The sequence below is a fragment of the Manacus candei genome, unplaced genomic scaffold (assembly GCF_025592945.1).
Source record: "Manacus candei isolate 608988 ecotype Guabito, Panama unplaced genomic scaffold, ASM2559294v1 h1tg000050l, whole genome shotgun sequence".
Lineage (NCBI taxonomy): Eukaryota > Metazoa > Chordata > Aves > Passeriformes > Pipridae > Manacus > Manacus candei.
Window position 1 is genome coordinate 22,048,619 of NW_026138098.1, and position 26,735 is coordinate 22,075,353.

Genomic DNA, 26,735 nt, shown 5'->3' on the forward strand with positions numbered 1-26,735 from the left:
AGATGCAGCAGCTCTGTAAACCGCTTGAGGACAAGAGTTTTACTGCTCTCACAGAGTATTTTTTTGGAAAGGAATCATGGTGCAGCAAAGGCCATTTAAAGCTGAATGACAGCCTCCACATGAGGCTTAATAATCTTAACTTAAACTCATTTAACATCTTCAGTTTATTTGCCTCAATTTCCCTGTGTCTGTGTGTAGACATGATCATAAATATTAACCAAAATCATTATTGATAAAATGAATGTTTAGACTATTAAGATGGCCACCTACTGTGAATCAAGCACTTGGATTGTTTACCAGGTAGTTAATTATATTGACAAGCTCTGAGCCAGCATACATATACTCAGAACACAGGCTGGCCTGGTGAAGTTACACTGCCATGACACCTTAGTAATCTGCTCTGTCTTTCCTCTGGGTTGTCATTTCTTGGGTGTGAAATTTATTCCATCTGCCCCAGTCACCTGCACACTAGAGCTATCAGTACAGTAGTACCATTCTACAACAAATCCATGATGAACTAAAGTTTATGTTTAAGGTAGACATTACCACAGAAAGAAAAAAAATCTTTTTTTTTTAAGCTTCAATCATCCATTGCTTACTCCTTAGATGACACAAAGTTAATGCTTTGATAAGAGGGAAGTGCAGAACATCCACTGACCAACAGTGGCCTCCAATCCTCCAGAAGCTGATAGAAGAGACTCTAAACCTTAAATTTCAACATATGCTTACATCTTCACAGGACCAAGACAGTAATACAACCCAGTTTATGCAATATATGAATACAGCATTTCTGTAAATTTTCTCAGGCATCTAATTAGCTGTTACTCAGGAAAATTAGAAAGTGGCGTAGTAAAGGAACAATATCAGGTCATTCCAGGGAAAAGTAATTAATCACAGCCAAGTGTATTTGCCTAGAAAACATAATTCTTCTCTGCTGAGGTATCTAATACTGAGAACAACTGCTGTAAAATGGAGGCTAGTGCTTAGAGCTAACCAGACATGCACTTCAATGAAGTATTAATACTAGCCAAACACCTTATAATTACAGACAGCTGCAAGTTCATGAAGCTCTTTGTAAATAGTTCTGTTCCACCGCTCCTGCCCCTGGCAGCTGCAGTGCCATGAACCCTGAGCACAGGATACAGGGCTCTCCAAAAGATGCTGGGGCAGAGGCTGCATTGCAGCTATGCTTTTTGTAAGCACAAAGTGTCCTCCCTTTTTCTACCAAAGCCTATTACTTCTGTATTCATACATCTCACTTACTTCAGTGGAAGGAAAGAGAGGATTTCTTTGCTTCGTTAAAAGACGTGTGAGAAAAGGAGAATTTATTTATCTGGTCATCTGGGACAGATTATGGGCCTAAAGACAATGGAGATTTTCATAAGCAGAAGAGTCTGCAGAAATGGGTTTAACTGGACTCACCTGAGTTCTTATGACATACTAAAAGACATGGAAAGAGTGTCTTAAAAGGTAATCCTTTAATTCAAACCATATTAACTTATTTGAGATGCTGGTCACCACTGTCATGCTAATAATAGATATTACTTCTTAGCAACACTAAGATTTTGGGTGTGTGAAAAGGAAAGGAGGTTCAGCATTTCCTCTTTTTCTTTCTCAGTAGGGAATCCATTGTTGCATGTGTAATACCATACTGGAAGAGGACAAAAGAAAGCATACATTTCCACCTTGGGTTCAATTAATGGAAAATATCAAATCTGTCATTACTTTCTAACCACCTAGTAGGACCTGATGAATTAATAAAACTGTATAACCTGGGGAAGCAATCTCACAGTAACAGTAAAATTAATGTATAATTATAGACTGAATTGTGCAAAGGGCAAAAGAAACTGAACTTTTTAAAAAAGTACCTGCCTCAGAGCTGTTATTCATGTGACATCAATGCGACAGCTGTGAACACTGCAAAGGAAAGAGAAAATACTGTAAAGGTAGTACAGAAGAAGAAGAAGAAAAACCCCCACTTTACAAGTGTTACATGTATTGCTGTTAATTGCATGGAATTTTGCTGGATGTGGCTTCACAAATTAGGCAGCAACAGCATGCAGGAAATTTCAGTGATGGGCCTGCAGTACAGTCACATAGTGCAGACAATAAAATTTGATTTCTGTATGGGCAAAAATGTCACCATTATAACCCAAATAGTAAAACAAACTCTAAATACCAACACATATTTTGGCCCTGTAGGTAAGCAAAGTTTCAGAAGGCCACTAAAAATTTCCATCTGTTCTATATTTTACTTTGCCTGTAGTAAGTGTACCTATTTGAATCACCAAGTCAGCCTTTTATAGCGATTGGATATCACTCTTTTTCTTAAGGACATATGCACACCTATGCATATTTCAGGCAGAAGTCAGTACAGTTGATCCTAAACCTAAAGCAATTATATTTAATCAAAGAACTTAGCTTCTGTACAAGTCCCACAAATTACTAAATACATGGTTTATTAGGTCTGCACAGTTCCACAAAACAGAATTTACGAGATTATTATTTCATTACATAGACTAATTTGCTTTTTGTAATTCCCAACTCCAGCACGCTGCTATCCAGAAGGATTTTTATCCGTGCTCATTATTACTGATACATAGTATGCAAAAGAGGCACTGCTGAGAATGCATATACCAGAAATGGAAGTATCTGCTATATAGGCAATAGCAAACAACAGAAACTACTCTTAGAGTGCACAGTTCAAGTAACTTAGTACACTCAAGACTGCTGAGAGGCTGATATTCCAAGCATGTTTTGCATGCCAATAGCATAATTTGATTATGTTATCAAGCCTCCAGGTATACCTCTTTCTGAACAACAGGAAAATTAGTAGTATGACTTCTACCATTGCAGATTCAATAAATACACACTCACAAACACAATTCCAGTACACTAAAAGAGAACAATAACAAAAAAATTTAAAAATTCAGAGGTTTGGCTAAGATTTCTAACCCTATACAAAATCTGTTATTCTTAACTCTTCAGGCCTACAACTTGTAACTGTCCCTGTAGCTCCAACCATGACAGCACTGGTATGAGAAAGCACAGAGACAGATCCTTGAGCCCACGCAAGCCTTACTGACTTAATTGCTCTTTCTATATGTCCCCGTGTCTGCTGGTAGGACCGGCTGTGTTCAAACACTGCACAGAAAGAACATTGTTTGCTCTGAAGCATTTTGGAGTTTAGCTTCACCTAGCCTGACAGGAACATTGATTTATAGCTTAAAATAGCAGAACAAGGACGAAAACACCTAAAAGTCAGCAGTAACTTTTGAAACCTAATTCTGTGCTCGGATTACCAAGGAAAGCAACAAGCGCAGACTGCAACCTTATAACTCCTCACTCACATGCTTTATTCTATTACCACGGGCGCTGCCCGTGTCACAAGAGACTCGCCGGAGGGCGGGCAGCGCAACGCTCCGTGAGGGCTCACCCGGAGCTGCGCCGGGACTGGCGGCCGTGCTCCCACACGGGAAAGCGGGAATTTATGTTCCCCTCTGGCTACGCCTTGTACTCCTTCCTCCGACACCACGCCGCTCACTTAAGTTGATTTAAACGAGCTCCCGCACCCGTGCCGGTGTTACCACCAGTTAGAGGGGTAAAACCTAAGGGGAGGTTCGCTCTCCCACTACGTGACGCCCCGGCCCGCACCGCAGGGCCGCCGCCGCCTCAGCGCTGTCCCGCCGCGTCCCCTCAGGCTCAGAGTGGACACCGCTCCCCACCTCAGGCGGGAGGGCAGCGGGACAGAGGGACACCCCTCCGTACCTCAGGCGGGGCGCGGGCGGAAAGGGGCGCCCGCCACCTCTCCCCACTTTCCCTCTGTGGGGCGGAAGCGGTCGGGACCGCGCCCCGGGCGTTCCGCACCGGGCCGGCTGCGGGCGCTGAGGGGAGAGCGCAGCCCTGCAAGGAGGGGCGCGCCCCAAGCAGCGCCTGGGGACAGGGGTTGGGTTGGGTTCGGTCCGGCCAGGGCCGTCACCTCCCCCCGGCCGCCCCCGTCCCGGCGATGCCCAGTGTCACACACCCGGCCGGGTGGCCTCGCTCCGCCTCAGCCCGACAGAGCGAACTCGCGCCGGCGGGCGGGCGTGGCGCAGGAATCCCGGAATCCCGCCATCCCACCGCCCCCCTCGGCCCCCGCTATCCCGGCACCCCGGCTTTAATCGTCTCCTTATATGGACACCAGAATGTCTGACGTCATCCCGACGCTGGGAAACCAGCGCCCGCGCAGCCAAGCTCGGTTGGGAAGGCGGGTGGTGCGGGAAAGGTGGGGGGCGGAGGGGGAAGGAGGCTCTGGAATGTTGATGGACGTGGCCTTGCGCCACTGGGAGCGGCGGCGCCGGGTCGGCCATTGGGCGAGCAGGGCGGGGGCGGGAGCGGCGGGAGGGGCCGGTCGTGGCGGTTGAAAAGCCGCCGCCTGGCTGGGGAGCGGCGCCAGTGCGGGGTGGGCGCTGTCGGGGGGAGGCAGGAGGGTGGCGAGTTCGAGTCCCGCCTCTGCGAGCCTGAGCCGGGAGCTGCTTCTCTGGGCTGCCGCACACCGCTCCGGGGCGAGGGGAGGTCGGAGTAGTCGTTTGGTCTCCTCTCTTTCCTCGTTCCCCTCTTGGCGCGGAGGCCGCGGCTCTCGCTGTGGGGCGCCAGCTCGCAGGGACAGAGTTTGCCAGGAGTTTGTGCGGACTTCGGGCCCCGGCCCCCCGCCCCGCCGCCGCCATGCCCGTCTTCCACACGCGCACCATCGAGAGCATCCTGGAGCCGGTGGCCCAGCAGATCTCCCACCTGGTCATCATGCACGAGGAGGGGGAGGTGGACGGCAAGGCCATCCCGGACCTCACCGCCCCCGTGTCGGCCGTGCAGGCCGCTGTCAGCAACCTGGTGCGGGTGAGTAGCGGCGGCCGGCGCCTGCTCCGCGCCTCCTCTTCCCGGGGCCCCTTCGGCCGCCGCGGCCAGCTTGGGAGCCCGCCCCGGGCTGTCGCGGACAGGTGAGCCGGCCCCCGCCCCGTAAGGGACCGGCTGCCCGGCCGTGGTGGCCGGGAAGGGGTTAAGTTGGGAGGCTGCCTGGACCTCTACGGCTCCCGCCGGGAAGCCGCCTTGGGCTGTTCCCGCCCCGGCCGGCGAAGGAGCCGGGCGAGCAGTGCTGCGGAGCGGTGAGTTCTCCCAGCGGAGAGTTGTTCGCCGTGTCCGAGCGAAGGAGCCTTTGCCCACCTGAGGAGCGGCATCGCGTCAAAGCGCAGCAAAGCGCGGTGGGTGCTGCTGTTCGTACCCGCCCCGAAACGCCTCGCAGATGGCTCTGATACGCTGTGGGGTTCCTCGCTGCCTTGGAAACTCCTATTTTAAGTGTGTGCGCTATAAAAGGCAAAATACTTACTTGGCGTGAGCTCATCCTAAAAAAAAAAAAAAAAAAATCAAATTCCGACAATTAAACCCCAGACTTCCCAGGCATTTGGTTTTGATTGTTAATTTGGTGAAGGCTGGCCGTTCGGTATCAGCGCAGGAGTCGAGGCGGGACAGACCTGTGGTTTCCAGGCAAAGTCTGGAGTTGTAAATTGTTCTTGTTACGTAGCCTCCAGTGCGAGCTACTGATCGCTGGTGGGAAGCTGAAATTCTGCTTGAATCTCTCGATTTCTCGAGAGCAGCTATGCATAGCATGTCTCTTTAAGATCTGAGCATCTGCAGTGTGGACATTTCAGAGTGATTAATACGATTTAAGTGTTTTACTTCTATAAGTACTTTTATAACCATCAAAAGAAATTTTGATATAGAAAACACTGTGATGTTGCATACTCTTTTATTGCATTAAGAATTACTTGGTAATACTTAACTTACACTTCTGTTAAGTTCATTTACAGATACTGAATTAATTTTTGAACATCAGATGTTGCTTGCTCATTTTGAATCCTGTAAAATTCTGAAGTAATTCATGGCAAGCAATACCTTTTGCCAGTAAACCTTACCTTAAAATGAGAACTATGTACAGTTAAAATACTGTGTCACTATTAACTTGATGTATTAATGCACTGAAATTGTGAGGCTTGTGGGTATAAGAAACTGTCAAGATGACTAATGTAGATGATGTGTTTATCATCTTTTGGCCTGTAGTACTTTCTACTGCTAGAATAACTTGCCACTTTGATATTCTGCAGTTTACTACAATGTAGCTGCATCTCTTCGTCCCCAGTACTGTGAATTTTACAGGTTGTGCTGCCTGGAATACTTGTGCTTCCTGCTGACTTTAGCAGAAACTCTTCTTATGAAGAACAATTGGTCTGCAGCAACAAAGTGATGTAATAGGTATATTGGCTGTGAGGGTGTAAAGCATGAGTATATGAAATACTTTTCCTTGAAAGGAAGACTTTGGAATAACACTTTGCTTCTCTGAGCTTAGCCTGTATCATTGGTTTGTGTGACTTTTTTTCCCCACCCCACCTTCCTCTCAAAAGAAACTTTATCTGATAAAGTCTTATTTATTGGAGAAATGCAGAAACAGAACTAGTTTCATTTTGCAGCTTGCTAATGCCTGCTCTTTTTCATTTTGGACTGTTTTGGAAGCCTCTGGTTTTCTTTTCTTACCTGCTAGTTAGATAAAAGAAAAGACTGTTGAATTATTTTTTTGTGTGTTAATTCACAAAGAGCAAATAGAAGTGATGTAATCTGAGGTGGTACTTGCCAGGAAGATACCCTTACCTGGTAGAATACAGCTTTGCCTACATTAGGAAAAATACAGAATTAAAGTTCTGTTTCCTGTCTGGAGCTGTGTTTTTCAGTGCATCATTCCAAAGCGTAAATGGGATTTGTGAAACAGCAGTTTCACTGGAGCAGGAGTATTTATGCAGACAGGTTATCAAATTATGAGCCTTCTGGTGTCCTCACAGGTGACAGCAAAGATGGAGTTGTCAGTGCAAGCAAGAGAGTAATGCCACGGAGCTGCCAGCTCCTTGTGTTGCTTGCTGTCTACTCTGGATTTTTTGTGTAGTGTGACTGTCACAAAGTAAGGGGAAGTACTGATGAGCAGAGAATTCTTTAGTGATAAATTGTCACACACAGCAGCACTGTCCTCCAGCTCCCCAGCCTAGAGTAAGGACTCCACAGTTTGGAAAGTGCAACATTGAATTGATTTAACTGTTGCATCTGTAAGTAACTGCTGGTGGCAGTGTTTGAAGTCCTGACACCCATTCTTGTGCAAGGGCTAGGAGTTGTGCTGTATGGGGAAATGGGTTAGGAAATGACTGTATGGCTGTGTTATGTGCAATAACTTATTTTGTTGGTATTCCTGAGATGGAGTTAGCACAATACACTATACTCAGGATGGAACAGAACTCTTAAATTAAGACTATTAGATAAATTAAAAGGGAGTCATTCTCCTAAATACCTTGAATTTGAGATGTCTGTATGAGAACTCTTCCTTCAGTTTGCATTTAACACACATTTCTGTATTTTCTGTCAGAAATGTTTGTGCTGTATTTTAAGGTTTGCCTGAAGCCATCTTAAAATACATGGGTATTTTAATGCAAAATTTGCACACCCGGGAAGACCTGTAGAGATGCCTCCTTGTCAGAACCTAGTTGTAATCCTGGGTAAGAGATAATACAAGTCATTGAAGTTAATGAAATAATTGAATCTCTATGAGTTAGTCTTTCCCATAGTAAACACTGAAGAAAGACTTGGTATTCTGTTTCCAATATGTGGGTTTGATTCTACTGCATCTTGAATATTCTGTTAGGACATAGCTTTTGCAGAAGAATTCTCAGATTATTTTGAAGTATTTTGATGAAGTTTCTTAACTGTGAAATAAAGTACTTGTGGCCTGTGCAAAAATTCAACATGTGGAGGGAGGTAAGCATCAGAAGCTTTTTTGCACGGAAATAAGCTCTGACTGAAGCCAAGTATTTGAGGGAGAGGCTTCAGATACCACAAGATTATTAATGTACTAAATCTGTTCTTTTTCAACAGAAAATCTTTGTTTTTATTGGCTGATATTTGTAGTGGATGTGTGCCTCTTATGGGAAGATTGATGCTTGGTATTAGCTGAAGATGTGATGCTGTAAGTCAACAGAAGCGGTGCTGGTGATAGTAATAGTCAAGACCACCCCATGGGTAGGGAATAATTTTGAGCTTGCTAAATATAGTATTAGTTCAGTGGAGAGTGAAATGAAATTCTGAGTTCTAACTGGTCAAACATCCTAGGGAAGAAATGAACCATGTGGTGGTTTTCTAGTTGTTTGTGGGTTTTTTTGTTTCCTAGTTCTTTGGTTTTTCTTGCCTTTTTTTTAAACACTCATCAGACTTTTAGCCTACTTTTGAGAAGAGGGATTTCTATCAGAGATGACTAATGATGATGCAGAAATCTTAAACCAATTGCACACATTATATAAATAGCTTCATTTCATGGAGGAGAAAAAAACCTACTTTCCAATAGTTAATTTACAAGCATTTATGTTCAGACTAATGTTATATTGTAGCCAAACAGAGAAAGCAAACTGTACTCTGTTTTAAACTCCATTCATTTACTGCCTTGTATGGATTGTGGCATTCTGTCAGTACAGGCATAGCCCACTCTGGTCCCTTCTCTGCTGTTTCGGGCAGAATTGCTTCAGAGCAGTGCTGCTGTTGCTCTGCCAAATACCAACAATACCATAGGTGATGCTGCTGAGTTTGACAGAATGGAAACAATTCTCTGCATGGAAATTAAGGTAACAGAAGGGACTTGGGAAGTACAGGTCATTTGAATATCGGAGCAGGCTCAGCAGCTCTAAGAGGTATCTGTTTTTCAGAGGCTGGGTTGTTCGACCAGCTCAATGGGCTAAAAGGTCTGACCTGCTTTACCTTAGACCAATTGCCTGACCAATTACTTTGTTTTCATGTCCTTCATTTTTACAGAATTTGAGGCATCTGAGCAAAGTGATACTGCTGTGGAATGCTTGTAATGAGAAATTTAAGACACAGTAACAAATGAAGTGGCTGAGGTCTTTCAGAACAGAGATCTGCTCTGAAAAAACAGTGCTTGTTTAGTTGATAATGCAGCTTCTGCCTTTCCATCCTCTGTGCTATAGGTGCTGTATTTCTGTATGTGAATCTATGTTTCACAAGTGTCTACACGCATCCAGTTTCTATTACATTATTTTTTAATGGGGAACAGTTGCTTTACTCTCTATTAAATTGTTAACAATCATGTTTCTCAAGAATGTGTTCTTGTTGGATGCTGGGATATGCCTTTATTTACCTCCTGATATTTGAAGGCTTATGGAACAGTACTGACATATTTCTGTGTCTCAGTTACTAGCTCTAACTAGCAGCTCAGACTAATCATCAGGAAGGGTCTCTTAGATTATAAATATCCTGTCTCATAGTCATGGTTTATCAGATGTTTCCTTTAAGTAGAGCTGGGCCAAGCACTATTTTAAAATGTAAATAAATGTAGTCTAGAGTAAGATGAAGCTTAACTGGAGACTGTACTCCATGAGAACAAGACCCTGTAGCCCTGGATCCATCAGTCACTTGTGTCTGAGGTTTTTTTCACTTCCTAAAGTTGTAAGGTCAGTGTCTTTAAATTACCAACAGCTGAAGCCCACCCTATCTAAGCACAATTAAAAACACCCAGATAACTCTAAAAACAGATGAAACTTGATACTAGTAGTTAGGCAGTGACATAAAGTGTAAACTAAACAAAAAAGTTTAACTGTGGGAGAGTTACATTTAGTGTAGCTGTAGCAGCTGTCTTATCTCATCCGAGCAGATGAAGTAATAATCACCTGAAGCCATTGGCACATTCTGACTGCATAACCATGGGTCTCTCTCAAGTGAGAAGTTGGCTGGGGTTGTAGGGCCAGGAGGAAAGCGCTGATCATTTTCCCTGGACAAGCTCTAAATTGTCTACTAATGCCTGCAAATCACCAGCTTGGAAGTCACCTATTTAAATGAATTTGTGAAAAATGCAGCCTGCCTTGAAATCATTGTCATGATTGCAGTAGAATTCAAATACATGAATAAACACCTAGAATGAGGAGAGATGGTCTGACTGTTGTGGATAGTGGATGGTAAAACAGTTTTATCATCCCTAAGTTTTCTCCTGCCATATCTGACTTGCCTGTAACCCAGGGTACACAAGGCAGGAGTGAGCTTTTCTGAGCAGCTTAATGTTTCTCTCTTTTGAGAGAAAAGTTAGCTTGCAATATTTGTTTACATATTTATATATCTTGGAAAAAGATGGAGAAAGGAAAAAGATAAGCTTTTTTTCTGGCAGAATTTTCCACACAGTGCAAAAGATGGCTCCCAAGGGGGTTGTAGTTTCTGCATTTTTTAACTGATGTTTGTAACTTGCCATGGGATATGTACAGATCTGTGCCTTCCCATCTCCAGTTTATTATATTGTTACATTTTGAAGCTCAAAGAAACAGTCACTAGAGCAGCTCATCTGAACTCTGCACAACTCAAACTTAGTGACAAGTGAATGAGAGTACCAGAATAGGCCTGATGAGCCCATGAGAGAGTAACTATTTTCATTACAGGTTTCTAGGTCTTATCTATGTGTAGTAGAAAACTGTGATTAGTGTTTTACAAATAATACAAATTTCCTTCTTTTTCTGAAATGGAACATCCTACTTCAGTGTACCAGCAATTCCGACAGGGGTCGTTTGCCATATTGTGGGAACTGTGGCCATATGCTCTGAGAAAGTGGGTAAACCCCATTAGGGTGTGTGTATGGGAGGGGCTGGGAGAAGAGTGATTAATCAGACAGAAAGCAACTTTGTAATAACAGAAGCACATCATAAACTTCTTTCTTGCTTTTATCTGTTAGGAATTATCTTTATGTAAGTGATAAATTAGATTCCGATTTGAATGGAATCATCTTTGTTCTGTTATTGTGTTTGGATACCTAATTTATTCCAGTCCAGCTTTAAAAGGGATCTTTTGCTCTCTCTTCCTATAAATGTGCATAGAGATGGTGAATGCCTCCATTAGTAATTACATGCAGCTTGCTTTTTGGGTATAAAACCAGAATATTACTGTGGAATGAATAGCCTTAAAGTGGTAGTTGGACTAAAAAGTTCCATATGTGAAGAATCTGGAGGATGCCACTCCTGCACTGGAAAACTTAATATGTGCTTTCTGCTGCATAAGTGAATTATACCAGTGTAGGAGGAGTTGTTAAACCCATGTTAAGTGCCAGTGTTTTTAGCTATTTATTCTTCTGGATGTCTTGTAACTTTAGAGTGTGATGTAGCTGTGCTTTGAAGTAAGAAGATACTTTTCTCCACACAGTGGTATTAGTCTGTAAACATGGAATTTCTTTTAGAGGTTAATAAAAATAATGAACCAAACAAAACATGGTTCAGGAATGTGTAGCTTCAGAACGTTAGTGGAGTAATGTACAGGTGTTTTCCTCTTCCTGATATAGTTGAAATTTGGATTGATGAAACAAACCTTAGAGAGGATTTGGGTGGGAGTGCATCCAAGCAGTGGTTTTAAAGATGCATTAGCATGAACAATGGATAATGTTACCAGCTAATGAAAGGAGAAAGAAGTAAAAAAACATACCCTCTTCATTATCAAAGGCTTTCCACAGTGACTGTAGCTCTCAGCTCATTGACTCTTAGTTGATAATGTTCAAACTCCTTCTCTCACTGAGAAAACATGTGTTGGAACAGTTTTCCAGTATCCTGACTTCATGGGTAGGGTAGGAAACTGATGATTCATGGCAGGTTTCTCCAGTGAGGAGTGGAGAAAAGAAACAAGTTGTTTTTCTTGGTGTTGGCCTAGGATACTTACTAAGAGACCTATTGTAATAATGCTGCATTGCATTTTCCATCAGTGGTTACACCCACAGAATAACAAATGTAACTTGGTCTTCTTTCACCAAATATAAATCTTCCTTGTGCCAAACTCTAGATGCACACTCTAAGTGCATCTTGGGGACCTGGAATTGCCAAAGGCAAATACTCAGGCAAAAGGTTGAGGTAAATAAGGCTTTGAGTACCTCATCTTTTTCTGTGTTGTGGTCAGCACACCCCCAACCCCTCAATTCCACAGTGGGCCCACATTTAACCTAGTCTTTGTCTTGCTGCTGTATTTACACAAGCATTTTTGTTTATTGTCTTTCATACCCCTCACTAGGTTCAACTCTAGATAGACTTTGTGATGGACCCATCTCTGCATGCTCAGCTACTGTGTCTTTGTTCTTCCTGGCAGAAATGTTCTGTTCATCCATGTAGGCCTCCTGCCACCTTTGCCTGTCTTCCTGCTCATCAGAGTGACCTATCCTTGAGCTTGGAGTAGGTGATCCTTGAAAATTAACCAACTCTTCAGAATCCCTCTTTATTCTCAGACTGTATCCCATGTGATTTCTCCAGTTAGGTCCCTGAAGAGACTAAGTACTGTTCTGAAGTATTAATAAAACTTCCTTTTCTTATGCAGGCTTTGTTTTGTTCGCCTGCAGAAACAGACTTCAAGGAGACCGATAGTCAGTGCGTGTGAGACACAGATAACTTGTAGATTGTAAGAATTTTTGGGTGGATTTGGTTCCTGGTGACCACAAACCCAGTTACAGTTAGAACAAATGGACTTATCATAAATGAATATAATACCTGTGTGTACCTAGGCAATGAATGGTTAAACTGTTCAGCTCAAAATGGGATATAGTAGTACATAACTGGGGGAAACAATTAATGCTGAGTGTTAGTTGTATGCAGGCTGGTATGTTCAGCCTTCCAGTTTAAACTCTGGAAACCTTGTCTGTTGCTAACATACATACATGTAATCATCTCACTTAGGAGAGGTTTTAAATACTGAAGTGTGTGATGCACTAAATATTTATCTGAAGTTATCACTGTAAAAAAAATTGCTGTGTCAAGCTGGAAGCTACTGGAAGTTCACTTGTTTTTGTGTGTCTGTTTGCTATTAAAATCACAGGGTTTTTTGTAATTTTATTCAAGATTGATCACAAAAGCTGTTTCACGTTTCAACCTCTGAATGTGTATGCAGGTGTCTATATATCCTTCACCTAAGTCTTCAATAGCTAATTTGATCACAAACCCACTCAATACTTGAAATAAAACTTATTATCAGGTGTAAAAACACTTTCAAATTACTGCATAACTCTTAGAAGTTTTTAGGTGAGATGTTAAACTGACTAGTGTTTGAACTCACTAAAAATCACTTTGATGAGCCCAGCTGTCTTTGCAGCTTTTGCAGCACAATAGTTGTGCTGAATAACAGATGAACAAATGAGGTTTCTCTCGAACTACAGAGAACTAGCGAAAAGGTCACCTTTTATTTAGCTTGCCCTGATACAGTGACAAAAAATGGATTGTGAAGGGCTAGCAACTGCCAAACCACTGACTTAACTGTAGCAAGTGAAGTGCTGTTTGAGTTTCTGCCACACCTATAGAATGTTCCCTTTTTCTCAAAAAATCAGGGGGTGGGGAGTGGAAACCTTAGTGAGCTTTAGGGGGGTTTCAGTTTGACTTCAGTTTTTCTCCAAGGACAAAAAATGTAATAGCATGGCATTTCTTTGATTTCTCTTCAGTTAATGCTGGAGAAAACCTGTGTTCCTCAGCTCTCTGACTAGATTCCACTGGCACTTGAGCTGTCAGACCGGCTGAGCCCAGCCCACTCCCCATGCAGCAGAATGGAACATATTTTTTCAGTTGATCTGATTTTTGTTGGGTTTCCCCCCTCCTCTTCCCACCTTGACATCAGTGATTATTGTAGTTCAAAGCCATGGAATATGAAGTGTTTTATCTGTCAAGTGCAAGTAGATTTCTTGCATACCAGCTTTGCTCTGGCAATTTGGGGGGGCTATAATTGGAATAGGTGGTCTGTTGTCCGATTACTCAGAGTAGTGCCATGCTAAAGATACTTGTGACCCTGAAGTGGTTATGAACTGCTACGAAGTGTTGTTGTGGCAGATTTCTGCATAGTTGTCTTGCACTTTTGTTGTTGCAAAGGGCAAACTTTGGTGTACGTGGCTTCTTGGTTGTCAGAATCACCAAAATATTTATAACTAACTTGGTTACTGTGTGGCAATGGAGGTAGTAAGGTGTTTGTAAACTTGATGGATCTGGCATTTGCTTTCACAGCTGAGTACAATTCCTTTCTTCAGACAGGTTTTACTATTGGTTTGTTAGCTGACCCAAAACCTTGTATTTCTATTTAATGTAGAATAATGATTGTTGAGAAGAGTGGTTCTCTTCTGTTCCCTTGCTATTAAACTTGGAGCAACTTCCTCAAATAGGATAAAATGTTGGGAACAGCTTCCTGTTATAGGAGTTGCTTTTAGTTTGATTTGCAGCAATGCTGATGATTTTCTTCTCAGCCACATTATTACAGCAGGTACTGTAACTTAATCTGTATTTCACAAAGATTTAAAGGCTTTTTCATTGATGTCTATTAAACTTGTAAGAGGATTTTAACTGTTAGAAATGGGTGGTCCTTTGATAACTGTGGAGTTGATTTGTCAACATTCCTGTAATGTGACACAGCAATGGTTTACTGTTGTATGTGAACTGGATAATATCATGTGTTTGTACAGTGCCTGGCACAATGGAGCTCTAAAATGCTAAGAAATTGTGGTGGGGAAAAAAAAGGCTCTTGTTTTAAAGGATTTGAATTAATTAAATGATAGAAATCCTCAAAAGAATCAGTGACAACTAGGAATTGGATTATATCACTCTTATGGTCATCCCTTAGTAGAAGGTTTTGACTACACTGGTAACACTTGCTGTTATGCCATAGTTTATTAGCTTTTACTACAACAAAAACACGAGCCCTTAATGTCTTCAAAAGATTTTTTTTTTCAGTGTGAGTCAAGAAATCAGTAGCAAATGCTATTGAAAGTAGTTGTTTTTAAAGCTTTATTAGATGTGATAGTGATTTGTTATGTGACCATATAGTAAGCTTAAGATTTATTAAAAACTAATTTTAACAGCTGAATAAATCTTCATCTAACTTGGAATTAATGCTGGATCAGACACTACTTCATTTGATTTTTAACATCCTCCATCAGTTATTTCTGCTGAGTGGCTGCTTTTTAATAGTTTGCAAATTCATTGTGGTGACTCTGCACATAAGTGGGTCAACTTCTCCATGCTGAATTCCTTGCAGAGCTGATATAAGTGGTCATGAGAATGGAAAGCAAAATCAAACTGGAAAATAATCACATGATATCAAATTTCTGAGACACTTATGTTTTTAATGGTACTGTAAATGAGCACTATCCCTTGGAAAACAGCCTACCATTTCTAGTTACAGTCTCTTTAATGTAACTAGATATTGTTGCCTCTAATTAAAAGATCACATTTAACATGTGAGCAATGATTTACACCATGAACTTACTGTACACTAGAATTAACTGTTAGTCAAGTAAAGTAAGACTGTTATGAAAGACAGATTGTCCAGTATGCTACAGAAGGTGGATAATTGCTATAAAACACCATGTAGTACATATCTTGCTGGTGAAAATCCATTTCCTGTGGCAGGGTTTATGCCAAAGGATGAATGTGGAGAGTTTCTGTTGCTTCAGCTATTTATTAGTAAGTACATAAAGATATTTTTAATATCATATTAAAAACTCAGTGAAAAATATTACTTTATAAAAAAAGGAATTTTAGGTATGTATGTTTTTTCTTTCTCATGCTCATATATTTTGTCTTCCTGCAGGAAACTGTTGCTGCCATGAGCTTAGGAAAAACAGTCTGTTCTCTGGAACCACTGATGCTCTAGGAGAGACCTGATAAGGGAAGTGATGCTGCCCTTTCTCAAAAAGAGAGAAAAATCAGTGTTGAACTGTCTGGCATTCAGAAGTCAGTACAAGTTTGCATATAGCAACTAGAAGATACTAAAATTCAGTGCCTGGTATGGCACTGGTACAAAAACTGTACCCCTATGTTTTCAGTTGGGGTATATTAAAATGCCTCATTTAGGTAACAATACCTGCCAATTCAGCAGTGTTTTCAAAGATTAAAATGGATTATAAAAAGTAGCAACAGATTTTGTAGTTAATGAAATAACAAAAGGAAATTAAGACATTTATTTTGGACATCTGCCTTGTACCTGATTGAGTCAGTTACTTCTTGAGTAACTGTCAGATGCAGAACAGTAGAGAAAGAAATTGCTCTACTGTTCTCCATTTGAAAGTTACTCAAGAAGTAACAGAGAACATATATTATTTTTGTCTTTGCTTTTTTCAGCTTCTTGAATATTTTCTGTGCCAAGACGTGTTTAAGTGGAATACTAATGTAATCTTATTGTTACAGAGACCACAACACAACTTAGTTTGTCATTTTGATGATGGAAAAAACATCCTGGAGAGAGAGTCAGCTACTACCTATGTGTAGCTATAGCTTGGATTGATTTAAGGGCTCTCCAGTACAATATTTATCTCTATTAGAAACACAGATTCTCCCAGGCAACTCTGCTGTGTCTGGAACTAAGTCTTTCTTCCGCTTGATATGATCTGTGCACTTCCTATGGTGAGGCTTTTTGGCTGTGTTGGTAACAGAGTAATACTAAAAAGCCATAAGATTAAGTAAACTTTCTAAATGCTTCTACTTGACTTAACACTTGGAAGGCTGGGAGGACAGGATGCATCTCAATTACTGGGGCAGGAGGGAGATCCTTAAAACCCAAATCCTCTCCAACATGCAAATATCAGCAGATGATCAAAGATGGTTTAAATCTACCAGCAGAATCGTGGTGTTTGGTTTCTTATTTTTCAGACAGGCATCTGAATAATGAGAAAATTTAGCTCTGAAATGTTTTATTTTTCAGTACAGTACTAAATCTAAATCTTGCTGCGTATGTATACATACTAAGAGGTGCTCTGAAAATAGTGGTTCACAGACCTGGGTGTATGGAAAGGAACTGTAAGAGCTTTTAGAATCTACATGCTGTTTGGTATATGGTGTTTTTCTTTTGATTTTACTGTAATGTAAAGATAGCTAGTTGCAGCTGTCAGTCTCATCTGTAGACTACAGTTGCTGCATCTTGTTTTTTCTGATGAGTTTTGTATGTGCCCAAAGGTAAGAGATGACTTAAGTTATTTGACTGAATTGGAATGATAATATCCTACAGTAGTTTTAATTTAAGTAGTGATTGGGAAGAAGAAACTCTTCTCTTGATAAAAGAACTAATTTCCAAATTATAGTAACTCTGTAAAAGTCTCACATAATCAGTATGTATTTGTTTCCCTCCTGTTAAGCTAATCCTGTAATTAGCCAAACCATCCAGACCTCAGCTCTGTACTGGTAACAGAGTTAGTAGATAATAGCAGCATGAATAAGTCTTTTAGTACCCAAATGATGTCACTTTTTGTTTTCCATATGGTTCTTGTTTCATAGTTCTGTATTTTACTTGGACAGCAGGATTTTCTTAGCCTCAAGCCAATTAAATTTTTCTTAATCACCAATGTAAACAGATAGGTCAGTTTGCTGCTATTGGGGACCAGATGGCTGGAGTGTTCTAATTTACTTGCCAGATGACTTTGAAATTGTACCTTGCTATGCCTGGAATGCAGTCTCCAGGGCAATCATGAGAGAAGCAGGAGTCTGTATGTGGCTTCTGTGCTGACTGAGAGGCTTGGATTCATCAGTCTCTGCAGTTTCAGGCCTGGCTTCAAGGAGAAGTCATGGCTGATGTCACTGGTGGTACATGTGCATTGTCCATTTGGTGTAAACTAAAAGCAGGAATTGAATTTAGCTGCACGTTTCCTTGGACTTATTTTTCAGTCTCTAATTGCATTGGCCTGTTCCCCTACAGAGAAGCAGAAAACCCTAAAGCTTCTTAAACCAGTGTTGAACTCGCTAATTGCAAGCGATGTATCAATCACACTTGTAATTCAAAGCAAGATGAGTAGAATTATGGAGAAATTGGAAATTTGTTTTAAATGCTTCTGAGAGCCTTTGAATGAACAACAAAAGTTTGTGTTAAAAAAAAAAAAAGTTATAGCTTGTTAAGACTCACTTTTTTCAGTCTTATTGAATGAGAAGGATTAAATTGTAAGGAGTGACCTGTAAACTGGTTCTCTTTGATTTTTCTATTAACATCTAAAATTACCTTTTTTTTTTTTTTTTCTGTTCACAGTTTGCAGAAATTCTGTCTTTACTGGAAGCTGTTTACATATGATGTTATTTGAGTGGCTTGTAAAATTTAGATGAGACCAAGAAGTTTCATGGTGTACCCCAAGGCTGTTTGACTTGCATCAGACCAAGTTTGGTACTGGGCTGCTATGCCAGGATGTATGCAAGTCTGTTTTGTCATGTTTGCCACATGGATTGTAGTAGCTAAGCGTCAGGGTGTGATAAAAACAACTCCAACAGCTGTATTTCTGAAAGAGCTGAGAGAAATACATCAAAATGCCAACAATTGGATCTACTTGACAGTGTAAATAAAATCAGAATATGGGTTGCAATCAGAATACTGTGAGTATTTACAAAGGTAAACAGCCAAGTCCTGTTTGGTTTTGTGGGGGGGGGGGGGGTTGGGTTTTTTTTGGGATTTTTTTTGGTGCCAGGGCTCCTTCCCAAGAGCTTTCCATGTAACTAGGCTCCAATGACTGGTTTCATAAAAGGAAAACCAAACAATTGTGAAGTAGTTACTGAGCCCTTGCCACTTCTGAACCCACTGAATCAAACTGTCTCTGGAATCACTGAGGGGGTAAAGGACCAGATTTCTAGGTCTTCAATGGACAAGCCTTGTGTGGAGGGGTGAACTCTGAAAGGCATGGGATTCCCAACTGGATGCTATTAATTTCAGTCATCACTTTCCTTATGTTATAGTGTGCAAGTATGTAACCTGAATTCAAAGTGCTTTCATGAAGATCTAATTCTGTCTGTCCAGGCTGTATTTTTTAGTCTGGACTGAAATGTATATAAATTTGGTGTAACTTTGACTTGCTTCTAGCTCTACTTGATGCCTTGTTCATAGTTGTGAGATCTAGGCCAGTTTTACTTTCTTAAAACATAGGATGTAGGGAAAGCACTGGCAACTCCATTTTGAGATGGATTCTAGAAATGGCTATGCAGTGTAGAGGCTGTTGTTGCTGTAGAGTCGAAGCAAGTACTGAAGTTTATTTTTTCAGGACAGACATTTAAAGAAATTGGGAAAGAAGTTGCAGGGAACTTGATGGAACTACACTGGTGTATTACACATTTTTGATGTGAGATTTAATGCTCCTATTGCTGTCATGATCCTTCCTGGAAGCTTGCAAAACATGGAAGAATGCATAAGCCATCAAGTGGATTTTTATGTGAGATGTCTTATGGTGAAGTTCCTTTTACAGCATACAGACTAGATCACTTTGTGTGGCACTTGGATTTGTCAAGCAAAACTTATACTGGAGCTTATTTCCTGGGGGAAATGTGGGGCTCTGCTAGTGTAATAGCCAGGGCTGTTATGTGTTTGCTGGATGATGATGAGGGGGGAATATTTTTAGGCTCCTTGCTAAAATGACAGATGCTTTAAATTAGCTTCTGGAGCACTGCAAGAACTAATTCTTCTAAGGTCATCTTCCCTTTTAACAGGGGAAATCATATAAGCTGCAAGGAAAATTTCATTTCCAGCATTTGGCAAATTGTCAAACTGGTATTGTCAATATAGGCATTCAGAAGAATATTTAAAAAAATATAGTGACCCTCAAACAATACATTTTGGACTCTCATCTTAAATATTTGTGCTTTGTTTGATATGATACATGCAGTTTGTACTTTGAAACTTGTAGAAGTAAAAAGAGCTAGATGTTACTGGGTGCTTGTGGTGGTTTTGTTTAAACAAGCTTATAGAATGACAGAAGCTGAAGCTATTTGCCATTCTCACTGAACTATATGCAGCAGGCTAAAAAAAAGTGGGAAAGGGACCTTGTGGGGTGCTCTTGTCTTGTCTTTCCTGCAGTAGAACCAAACTCAACAAAGCTGCAAAACTGGCTATAGAGAAAAAAACTCAGCCTGATGAAAAAGTTTTCCTCTTTCTTTTTCATGGAGAAAATACTCCCCATCAGGAAGCTTAAAGCATACTGATCTACTAATCAGTGGTAAATAGGAGTGTATGAGACTTACAAGCAAAGTTAAAAACCAACAGCACAGGTAATCTCAATCTCTTCCTGCTGTTTATAGCTACATTTCTGTAAGGCTTTTTAGTGGCCATATATGCCCTCTGACTTGTGTGTGTCCCGTTTCCTTTAACTTTCTCGACTTGGCCTGTCTCTTGTTCCCTGTTTTTTGAGCAGGGAGCAAGTGGGAAAACAGCTCGCTCTTTTTTTTTTTTTAACTGATTTTGTTTCTAATCTCCCCAAGAGTATGGAAATTAATATGGATGGGTGGAAGTTGTAACTATGACATTGTCTTGGTAAGGTTTGCTTGAGAGCTTCCCTTACTCTGTAAGGCACAGTGTTGAAGTTATCCCTTTACTGTGTTAGCCAGGGCAGTTTCTTTGGAACCATGAGTCATTACCACTTCAACATTATGTAGAAGCAGAAGTTTCTATATCATGGGGACTGTTGCTTCCCAGTTAGTTAAGGTAAGATTATTTTAGGAGGCAATAATATCTGAAACCCAAGTAGGAATGCTGTTGTTTTTTCTACGTGTGCTGTTAGATAGAAATAAAATACCTATTTCTCAGATGATAGTTTTGTATTAGTGTGAAGCTTGAGAAGCCTTCCATCTGAAATAAGGAATGTGTAGATACTGCATCTTCAAGGAGAAAATCCTTCATCAGCCTGGTACTACAGTGTGGAGAAGGTAGAGTTGAGTGAATCTCTACCTTGTATTACACTGTACTGTGTCCAAAAATTGCTTAGGCCATGTAAAATCTGAAGAAACAGGATCTTATGAAAACTAATACAACAACAACAAAAAAACCCCTAACCACAAAGCTAGAAAGGCAAACCCGCTAAACTCTTTGAGGTTATAAATTTCTAGTTGTGACTGTAGCTTCATGTTTTGAGACTTTGTCTGTTAAATGTCATGTGGAGTATATTTGTTCTTTATGTGCCATCTCTATACCTTGGCCACAAATGCAAAGAACAACTTCTGGAGAGGTTAAGTAAGAGCTATGTAAAGAGGAAATGCTTTTCTTGGGGGAACAAGGTTTTATATCTAAACAGATGTAGGGAGTGCATGTTGAATTGCTGTGTAAAATAAGGTTGAAAGTCCTTTTTGCTGGAAAGGTAGTAGACCTTTTTAACTGAGGCATCATGGGAACTGCTGGAAATCTTGTCCTGTCTCTGTACTATACAGTGCTTAGAATATGGATGGGTTTGGAAGAGAAATGTTGTTGGAGTTCAGGGCAGTTTTTTGAGGTTAAAACTCACCACAAAAAAACCCCCACCAAACCCAAACAAAATGGGAGTGGACTCATATCCTATATGTTACTTTCATTTGAAGACCAAAGATCCTAGCTAGTTATAGCAAAGAATGTCTAAATACATGTATGTATAAATATAAAAAGGAGGTGTATGTATCTATCTATACTTAGCTGATAATGCTTCTTTGAATAGTAAACCTAGATCTATCCTTTGATAGAAGAGACTTATGCTTTCCAGACTGAATGACAAGATGCTTTTTATATGGTCTAATAAAATTAGGAGTAATTTTAAATACATAAAGCATCAAGTGTAACTTGTGCAAAAGTTGTTTCTTGGTTGCTCCTGACTGATTAATGTAAAATAACAACAAAGATTGCTAGAATGGCCTTCAGTGTGAAGTGCCCCACCCCATTGCGGACTTTATTTTTTTGCATTCTTTAAAAATTAAATATTTTCAAATGTATTTTTTCAATATAATGAACTATATGCAGATTGGTACAGCTGCAAGAAAAATCTTGAAGGCATGGTTCTTGGAAAGAAAATATTTTCTTTCTCTTCATTTTCACCTGGTGACAGTCCTTTGTGTGAACAGTGTGTAATGCAAAGTTAATATGAATTACTCTGCTTTTTGTGTCATCTTGATCATGCATATATGCATACAAACTTGTGAGAAATACAAATAACATTGTTCATGAATGCAATGGAAATAATTAGAACAAAGCAGGCATACTCTCTAGTGGGTCATGTAACCCTGTCTCAGGATTTGGGGTGTGAGATACATTTGGAATCGTGCTTCTGAGGCATTGCCATGAAGTTTGGGAGTCAAAGCAACACCACAGTGCTATGCATGAGGAGGGGGCAGGATCCTTGGTGAACCTACAATGAACACAAGAGACAGAAACCTACCATAAAATTCAAGGCCTTTAACCTTCCTTTTTGGTCTTCCTTCTTTACTTCTAAGTAACTAAGCGACTAATTGTGAGTGTAGTACTAATATCTATTCAAAAGAAATAGGCTAGGCTGAATCTGTGAAGCAAATAGAATACTAGGACCAATGTACTTCTGTAAAGTTCCTCTGAAAAGAACCAGACCAAGGAGACACAGTTTTTGGCAAGCAGCAAGAATTTGCAAGGAAATGGTGCTTCTGGAAGGCTGTGCAGAATTAGAATTGGCAAGTGCTGTGCCTACTGACACACTACATCTTCTGTCAAAAACCAGCAAATCTTTAAACACCAGCTGATCAGGGATTTTCAGGGCTATCTTGTCAGCTTGAGCAGGCCTGGCAGCTCTTAACACAAAATAGTGTCTGGGTTAAAGACCTTCTGCTTTGTGATGCCTTTGTGAATAGCTTATTCAGCTGGAAAATACAGCGAACAAAGGAGCTGGAAATATTTTGTCAAGTTGGTGATCTCACAGTTCAGAGAGTCAGCTACCAATTATAAAGACTTCTATTGTGTAACACAAGAGCTAGTGTATAGAGAACTCCAGATCTTACTCTGTTTCTTTCTTTATTAACTTCTGCATGATTATTTTTGCCTAAAGGATGCTGTGAATGTGGATGTGGGGTGTATTCTCAGTAATTAACTACATTTTTCTAATAGACTAAGTTAAGTAGCAAAATGAGGGTAATTTTTTTTAAGTTTGAACTTGATTTCTGATATATGGGGACTAGGAGGGAGGGAAGTCTTCAGAGTTCAGTGATTAAGGTTTTGCAACTAAGTGCAGGAAAAAAAAGATAGTCTTGTTTCTATGCAGAGTGGGAAGAGGGAAAAGTGTGTTTGTCTGTCCCCCTTCAATTTAGTAGAGATGTTGGTAGGAAACAATTTAGATTTCTAAAGCATTTTGAGACCAGGTGGTCTCAAAAGCAGACACAGCAACAAGAACCTAGTGAAAAAAATTATCAGTAGTGCAAAGCGGGGTTTTTTGTTGCTATTTTGCTATTGGCTTTTATCTGGCCTTTACACTGAAATTTTGATTCTGAAGTATGACTTCTTTCTCCTGCAGGTTGGAAAGGAGACTGTGCAGACAACAGAAGACCAGATCTTGAAAAGGGATATGCCACCAGCGTTTATCAAGTAAACTCATTTTATTGTAAATCTTGTGTTGTAGGTAGAGGAAACCTGTTCCAATGGTAGATTACTGTTACTCGTTTCTGCTGTACAGATAAGAAAATATTCTTATGTTTGAAAAGTTCTCAGGTGTGTTGAGGCTGACCTTTGTCAGGAACAACCTTTTGAGCAGCAGTGACTTGTTCTGTTACATTCTGTACATATAGGTACATACATAGGGCATTTCTTCCTTTAAAAATAATAATAAATCAGATTACCTGCATGCTGCTGTAGGTTTACCTAACAGTGCCAGAGATAATGTGGTGTTATCAATCTCTTCTGTTTTATTTGGTGGATGGAAAAGTGTGCATTTGTCAGTATAGGCAGCTATTGCATGTGATATACCTGCTTGGAAATATAAGATGTTTGAAAAGCAGTGGCTCACTGCAGACAGTCTAGTAGGCAGTAACTCCACTTAGAGCAGACACTCTTAATTCTATGAGTTGCTATCAAGGACAACTGACTTTTTCCTTCTCTTGCCTTAAGTATTCAAAATGATACCTCACACCTTGTTGTGGAATTCCCGAGCTGCTTATTGCCATCAGACAGACTTCTACTGAAGTGACTGCCCTACAGTCTACTGAATATAGTAACCTCTATTAATGTTGTCCTGTGCATACAGAATGACTGACTATTTTAATGTGTTTCCAAACACCAAACAGGCAGATAGTCAAAACAAGAAAGCACTGAGGCAATTAAGGAAAATAATAAAATGGAGAAGAGAGATGATGTCTAAAGAGAAAATTTATGGTAGGCAGTAAAAAGGATGTAGAGTTTGTTGCATTGTAGGTTGACAAAATGAATAATTAAAATAATGTTTAGGTCCAGGTAGTATTAGCATATGAGTTCAAGAATGAAATAGCTGAATTATTAGTGTAGTATCAAGTCTGTCACTTGATACCACCAGTGTGTCAATCAATGAGATGCTACTGCCTGAGAAACTTCCTAGGGAAATCTGGGGAACAGGAGGTCTATAGGTCTGACATACTTTTGGAGCAAAAGGCTAGAAATTCTGTATTAGAGAAGAGAATTAATAGATCCTAGATATATATGGTGTCCTGTGGGTGAATTGACAGTGTTTCTGTGGAGGGAAATTCTGCCTTATAAATCTGTTGGTATTAGAAATATCACAAACAGGAGAAAGGGTAATCCAGGTAATACAGTATACACTGATTTCTAAACTTTATGGCAGAGTCTACAGGCTTTTAAGAAAACGAATTAGCCACAGGGTAACATGAAAAAATCTTGTATGGAAAAGACAAAATGGAAGGTGGAAGGAAAAATTAGACTTTTAACCCTGCCAATGGCAGGAGGAAATCAGTACAGCTGCAGAGCTCTCTGTTGGGATTGTGCTTTTCACCACGTTCATAAAAGCTCTGGAGACCAGACTGAGCTGTGAGGCAAAAGTACTTGCCAATGACCTCAAGTCTTATACGAGGTAGTGAGATTAATGGATGACTGAGAAATTACAGCATGACCTTATTAATTGAAGTGACTTGATATTAAGTGTGGATTAAATTATTTTGAAAGATCTAAAATGATGTGCACATGGGAGAGCAGCAGTTCTATGGTCAGATAGGATGATCGACTGAACTGACCCTTACAAATTGTGAGCAAGATTCTTGGAGCTGTGATACATTGGAGAGAGCATCTATTGTGTGCTCATAGTGGTGAAAAAGTAAAAAAAAATATTAGGTTTATCATCAAAGAATGAGAGACCAAAATGTCACTCTGTCTATATTTTTCTCCCACACCTCAAATACTGCATGTACTGGTACTCCCACAATCTTAAGCTATAGTAGTGCTGGAAAAAGCTCATAGAAGGGCTTGGAGAACAAAGGCAAGGAATTACTTCTGTATAAGGCAAAGCCAAGTAGGCTGGAACTCTTCAGCCTGGGAAGAGTGACAGAGGGGATTGAGGCCCTGACAAAGGTCTAAGGAAATATGAGTTGCATGGAGAAGATGGAAGCTTGTACTTTTCTTTTGCAAGAACTTGATGGGGGAATTGCTTTAAACTAGTAATTTATAAACCAACAGTAGGGAGAGATTCTTTGTACAGCTAATTGTGTACTGTTAAAACTCTTTATATGGGTTTGGAGGTTAATAGCTAAGTACTTAGAAGAATCCATTGTGGGTTATCAAATAGACAAACTGCAGGAAGTCCCAAGAACTGAAAATAGTTGGAGGATGGGAGAGTGCCTGGAGGAAGTTGGATAAATGCTCATCCTGTTCCTAACCTTCCTTAGGCATTTACTCACAGCTGCTTCTGGAGACAGGCTACTGAGCTAAAAGGGCCTTTGATACAATCCACTGCAGTATTTATCATGCTGTGTTTCTGCTGGGTGATCCTGTTCGGGTGGAGAGGGGCTTGATTTTTTTTTTTTTTTTTTGAGGGGAGTGTTTACTTGCTTCTTGATGAATTAAAAACAAGCAGTTTTGATCGTGCTCATTTTCTAGATGTGTAGAGTTTTTAGGTAATTTCCAGCTTCTTTTTCAGCTAGACAAGTAAGGGATTAAGGAAAAGAGATTTTCTTAATTTCAGTGTTTGTTCAACACTTAGCAGACTAAGAAGACTTCAATAATTAAATTGCTGTAGAAATGTGATACAAACACTGCTGAACAGTACTACTTTTTATGCTAGGTGCAAGAACTCTTTCTGCAACAATTCGTGACTGTTTGAACTGTGATATAATGAAAAATAGGAAACAAATCTATGTGTCACAGTGATGAAACATAGTTCACCTAGTACCTACTATCCTAGGTGCAGTAACATGGGTTAGGAATGTTTGGTGGCCTCTACGAATGACAACCTATTTAATTTGTTTTGTTTTTTTTTTAAATCTGGAATTTATATTAAAATGAACTAGTACATGTTAATAGTTTCTTGTTAATGCTGTGGAGTGTATTGTCACTGATATCTTGGTTGTGGAGACAAGTGACAGGAACAGGTGAGCTGCCAAGGGAGTCTTACCTTTTCCTGCATTAAAGGACAGAATTTGGATGCAGGAAGTGAAAGAGAGAAGGGTCTTCTTTTGTTTTTTGTTTTCCCAAGAAGGAGGCTTTTTTGTTTCTGAAGCACTGTTTCAGGAATTGGCATTCCTCTTCAAAGGAGTGCTCCAGCAGAATTTGCACACAGTACACATGTGCTAGCACTGCATTCCCTGTCCATATTTCCTCCATTCAAAAGGATCAGCAGTCTTGAGGGAACAGTCGTGGAGGATGAAGGACATCTCTTATTCTTTTGAAAGACTTGAGACTGGCATTGAGGATTCATAATGAATATCTATGATGCTAATCTGTAAAGCTTTTCAGTAGGAGTGTGATGGTGCAGCAAAATAACTTGC

At 40.4% G+C, this 26,735-nt stretch overlaps 2 protein-coding genes across 3 annotated transcripts in view; one reads left to right on the forward strand and one right to left on the reverse strand.

Annotated features, from left to right (window-relative positions):
* The window catches only part of LOC127476574 (translation initiation factor IF-2-like), a 28,752-nt gene extending 24,046 nt beyond the window's left edge, over window positions 1-4,706 (reverse strand). The window contains exons 1-2 of the mRNA XM_051799593.1: window positions 4,025-4,706; window positions 1,869-1,917 (exon numbers count right to left, since the gene is read on the reverse strand). Coding sequence (XP_051655553.1) covers window positions 1,883-1,917; window positions 4,025-4,706 — 717 coding nt within the window. The 3' untranslated portion in view covers window positions 1,869-1,882. The remainder of the gene's footprint in view (window positions 1-1,868; window positions 1,918-4,024) is intronic.
* The window catches only part of VCL (vinculin), a 57,758-nt gene continuing 35,455 nt past the window's right edge, over window positions 4,433-26,735 (forward strand). The window contains exons 1-2 of one of the 2 annotated variants that reach the window (XM_051800863.1): window positions 4,433-4,872; window positions 23,288-23,358. In XM_051800863.1, the coding sequence (XP_051656823.1) occupies window positions 4,705-4,872; window positions 23,288-23,358 (239 nt within the window). In that variant the 5' untranslated portion in view covers window positions 4,433-4,704. The remainder of the gene's footprint in view (window positions 4,873-23,287; window positions 23,359-26,735) is intronic. The other variant, XM_051800864.1, reaches the window with a different exon arrangement.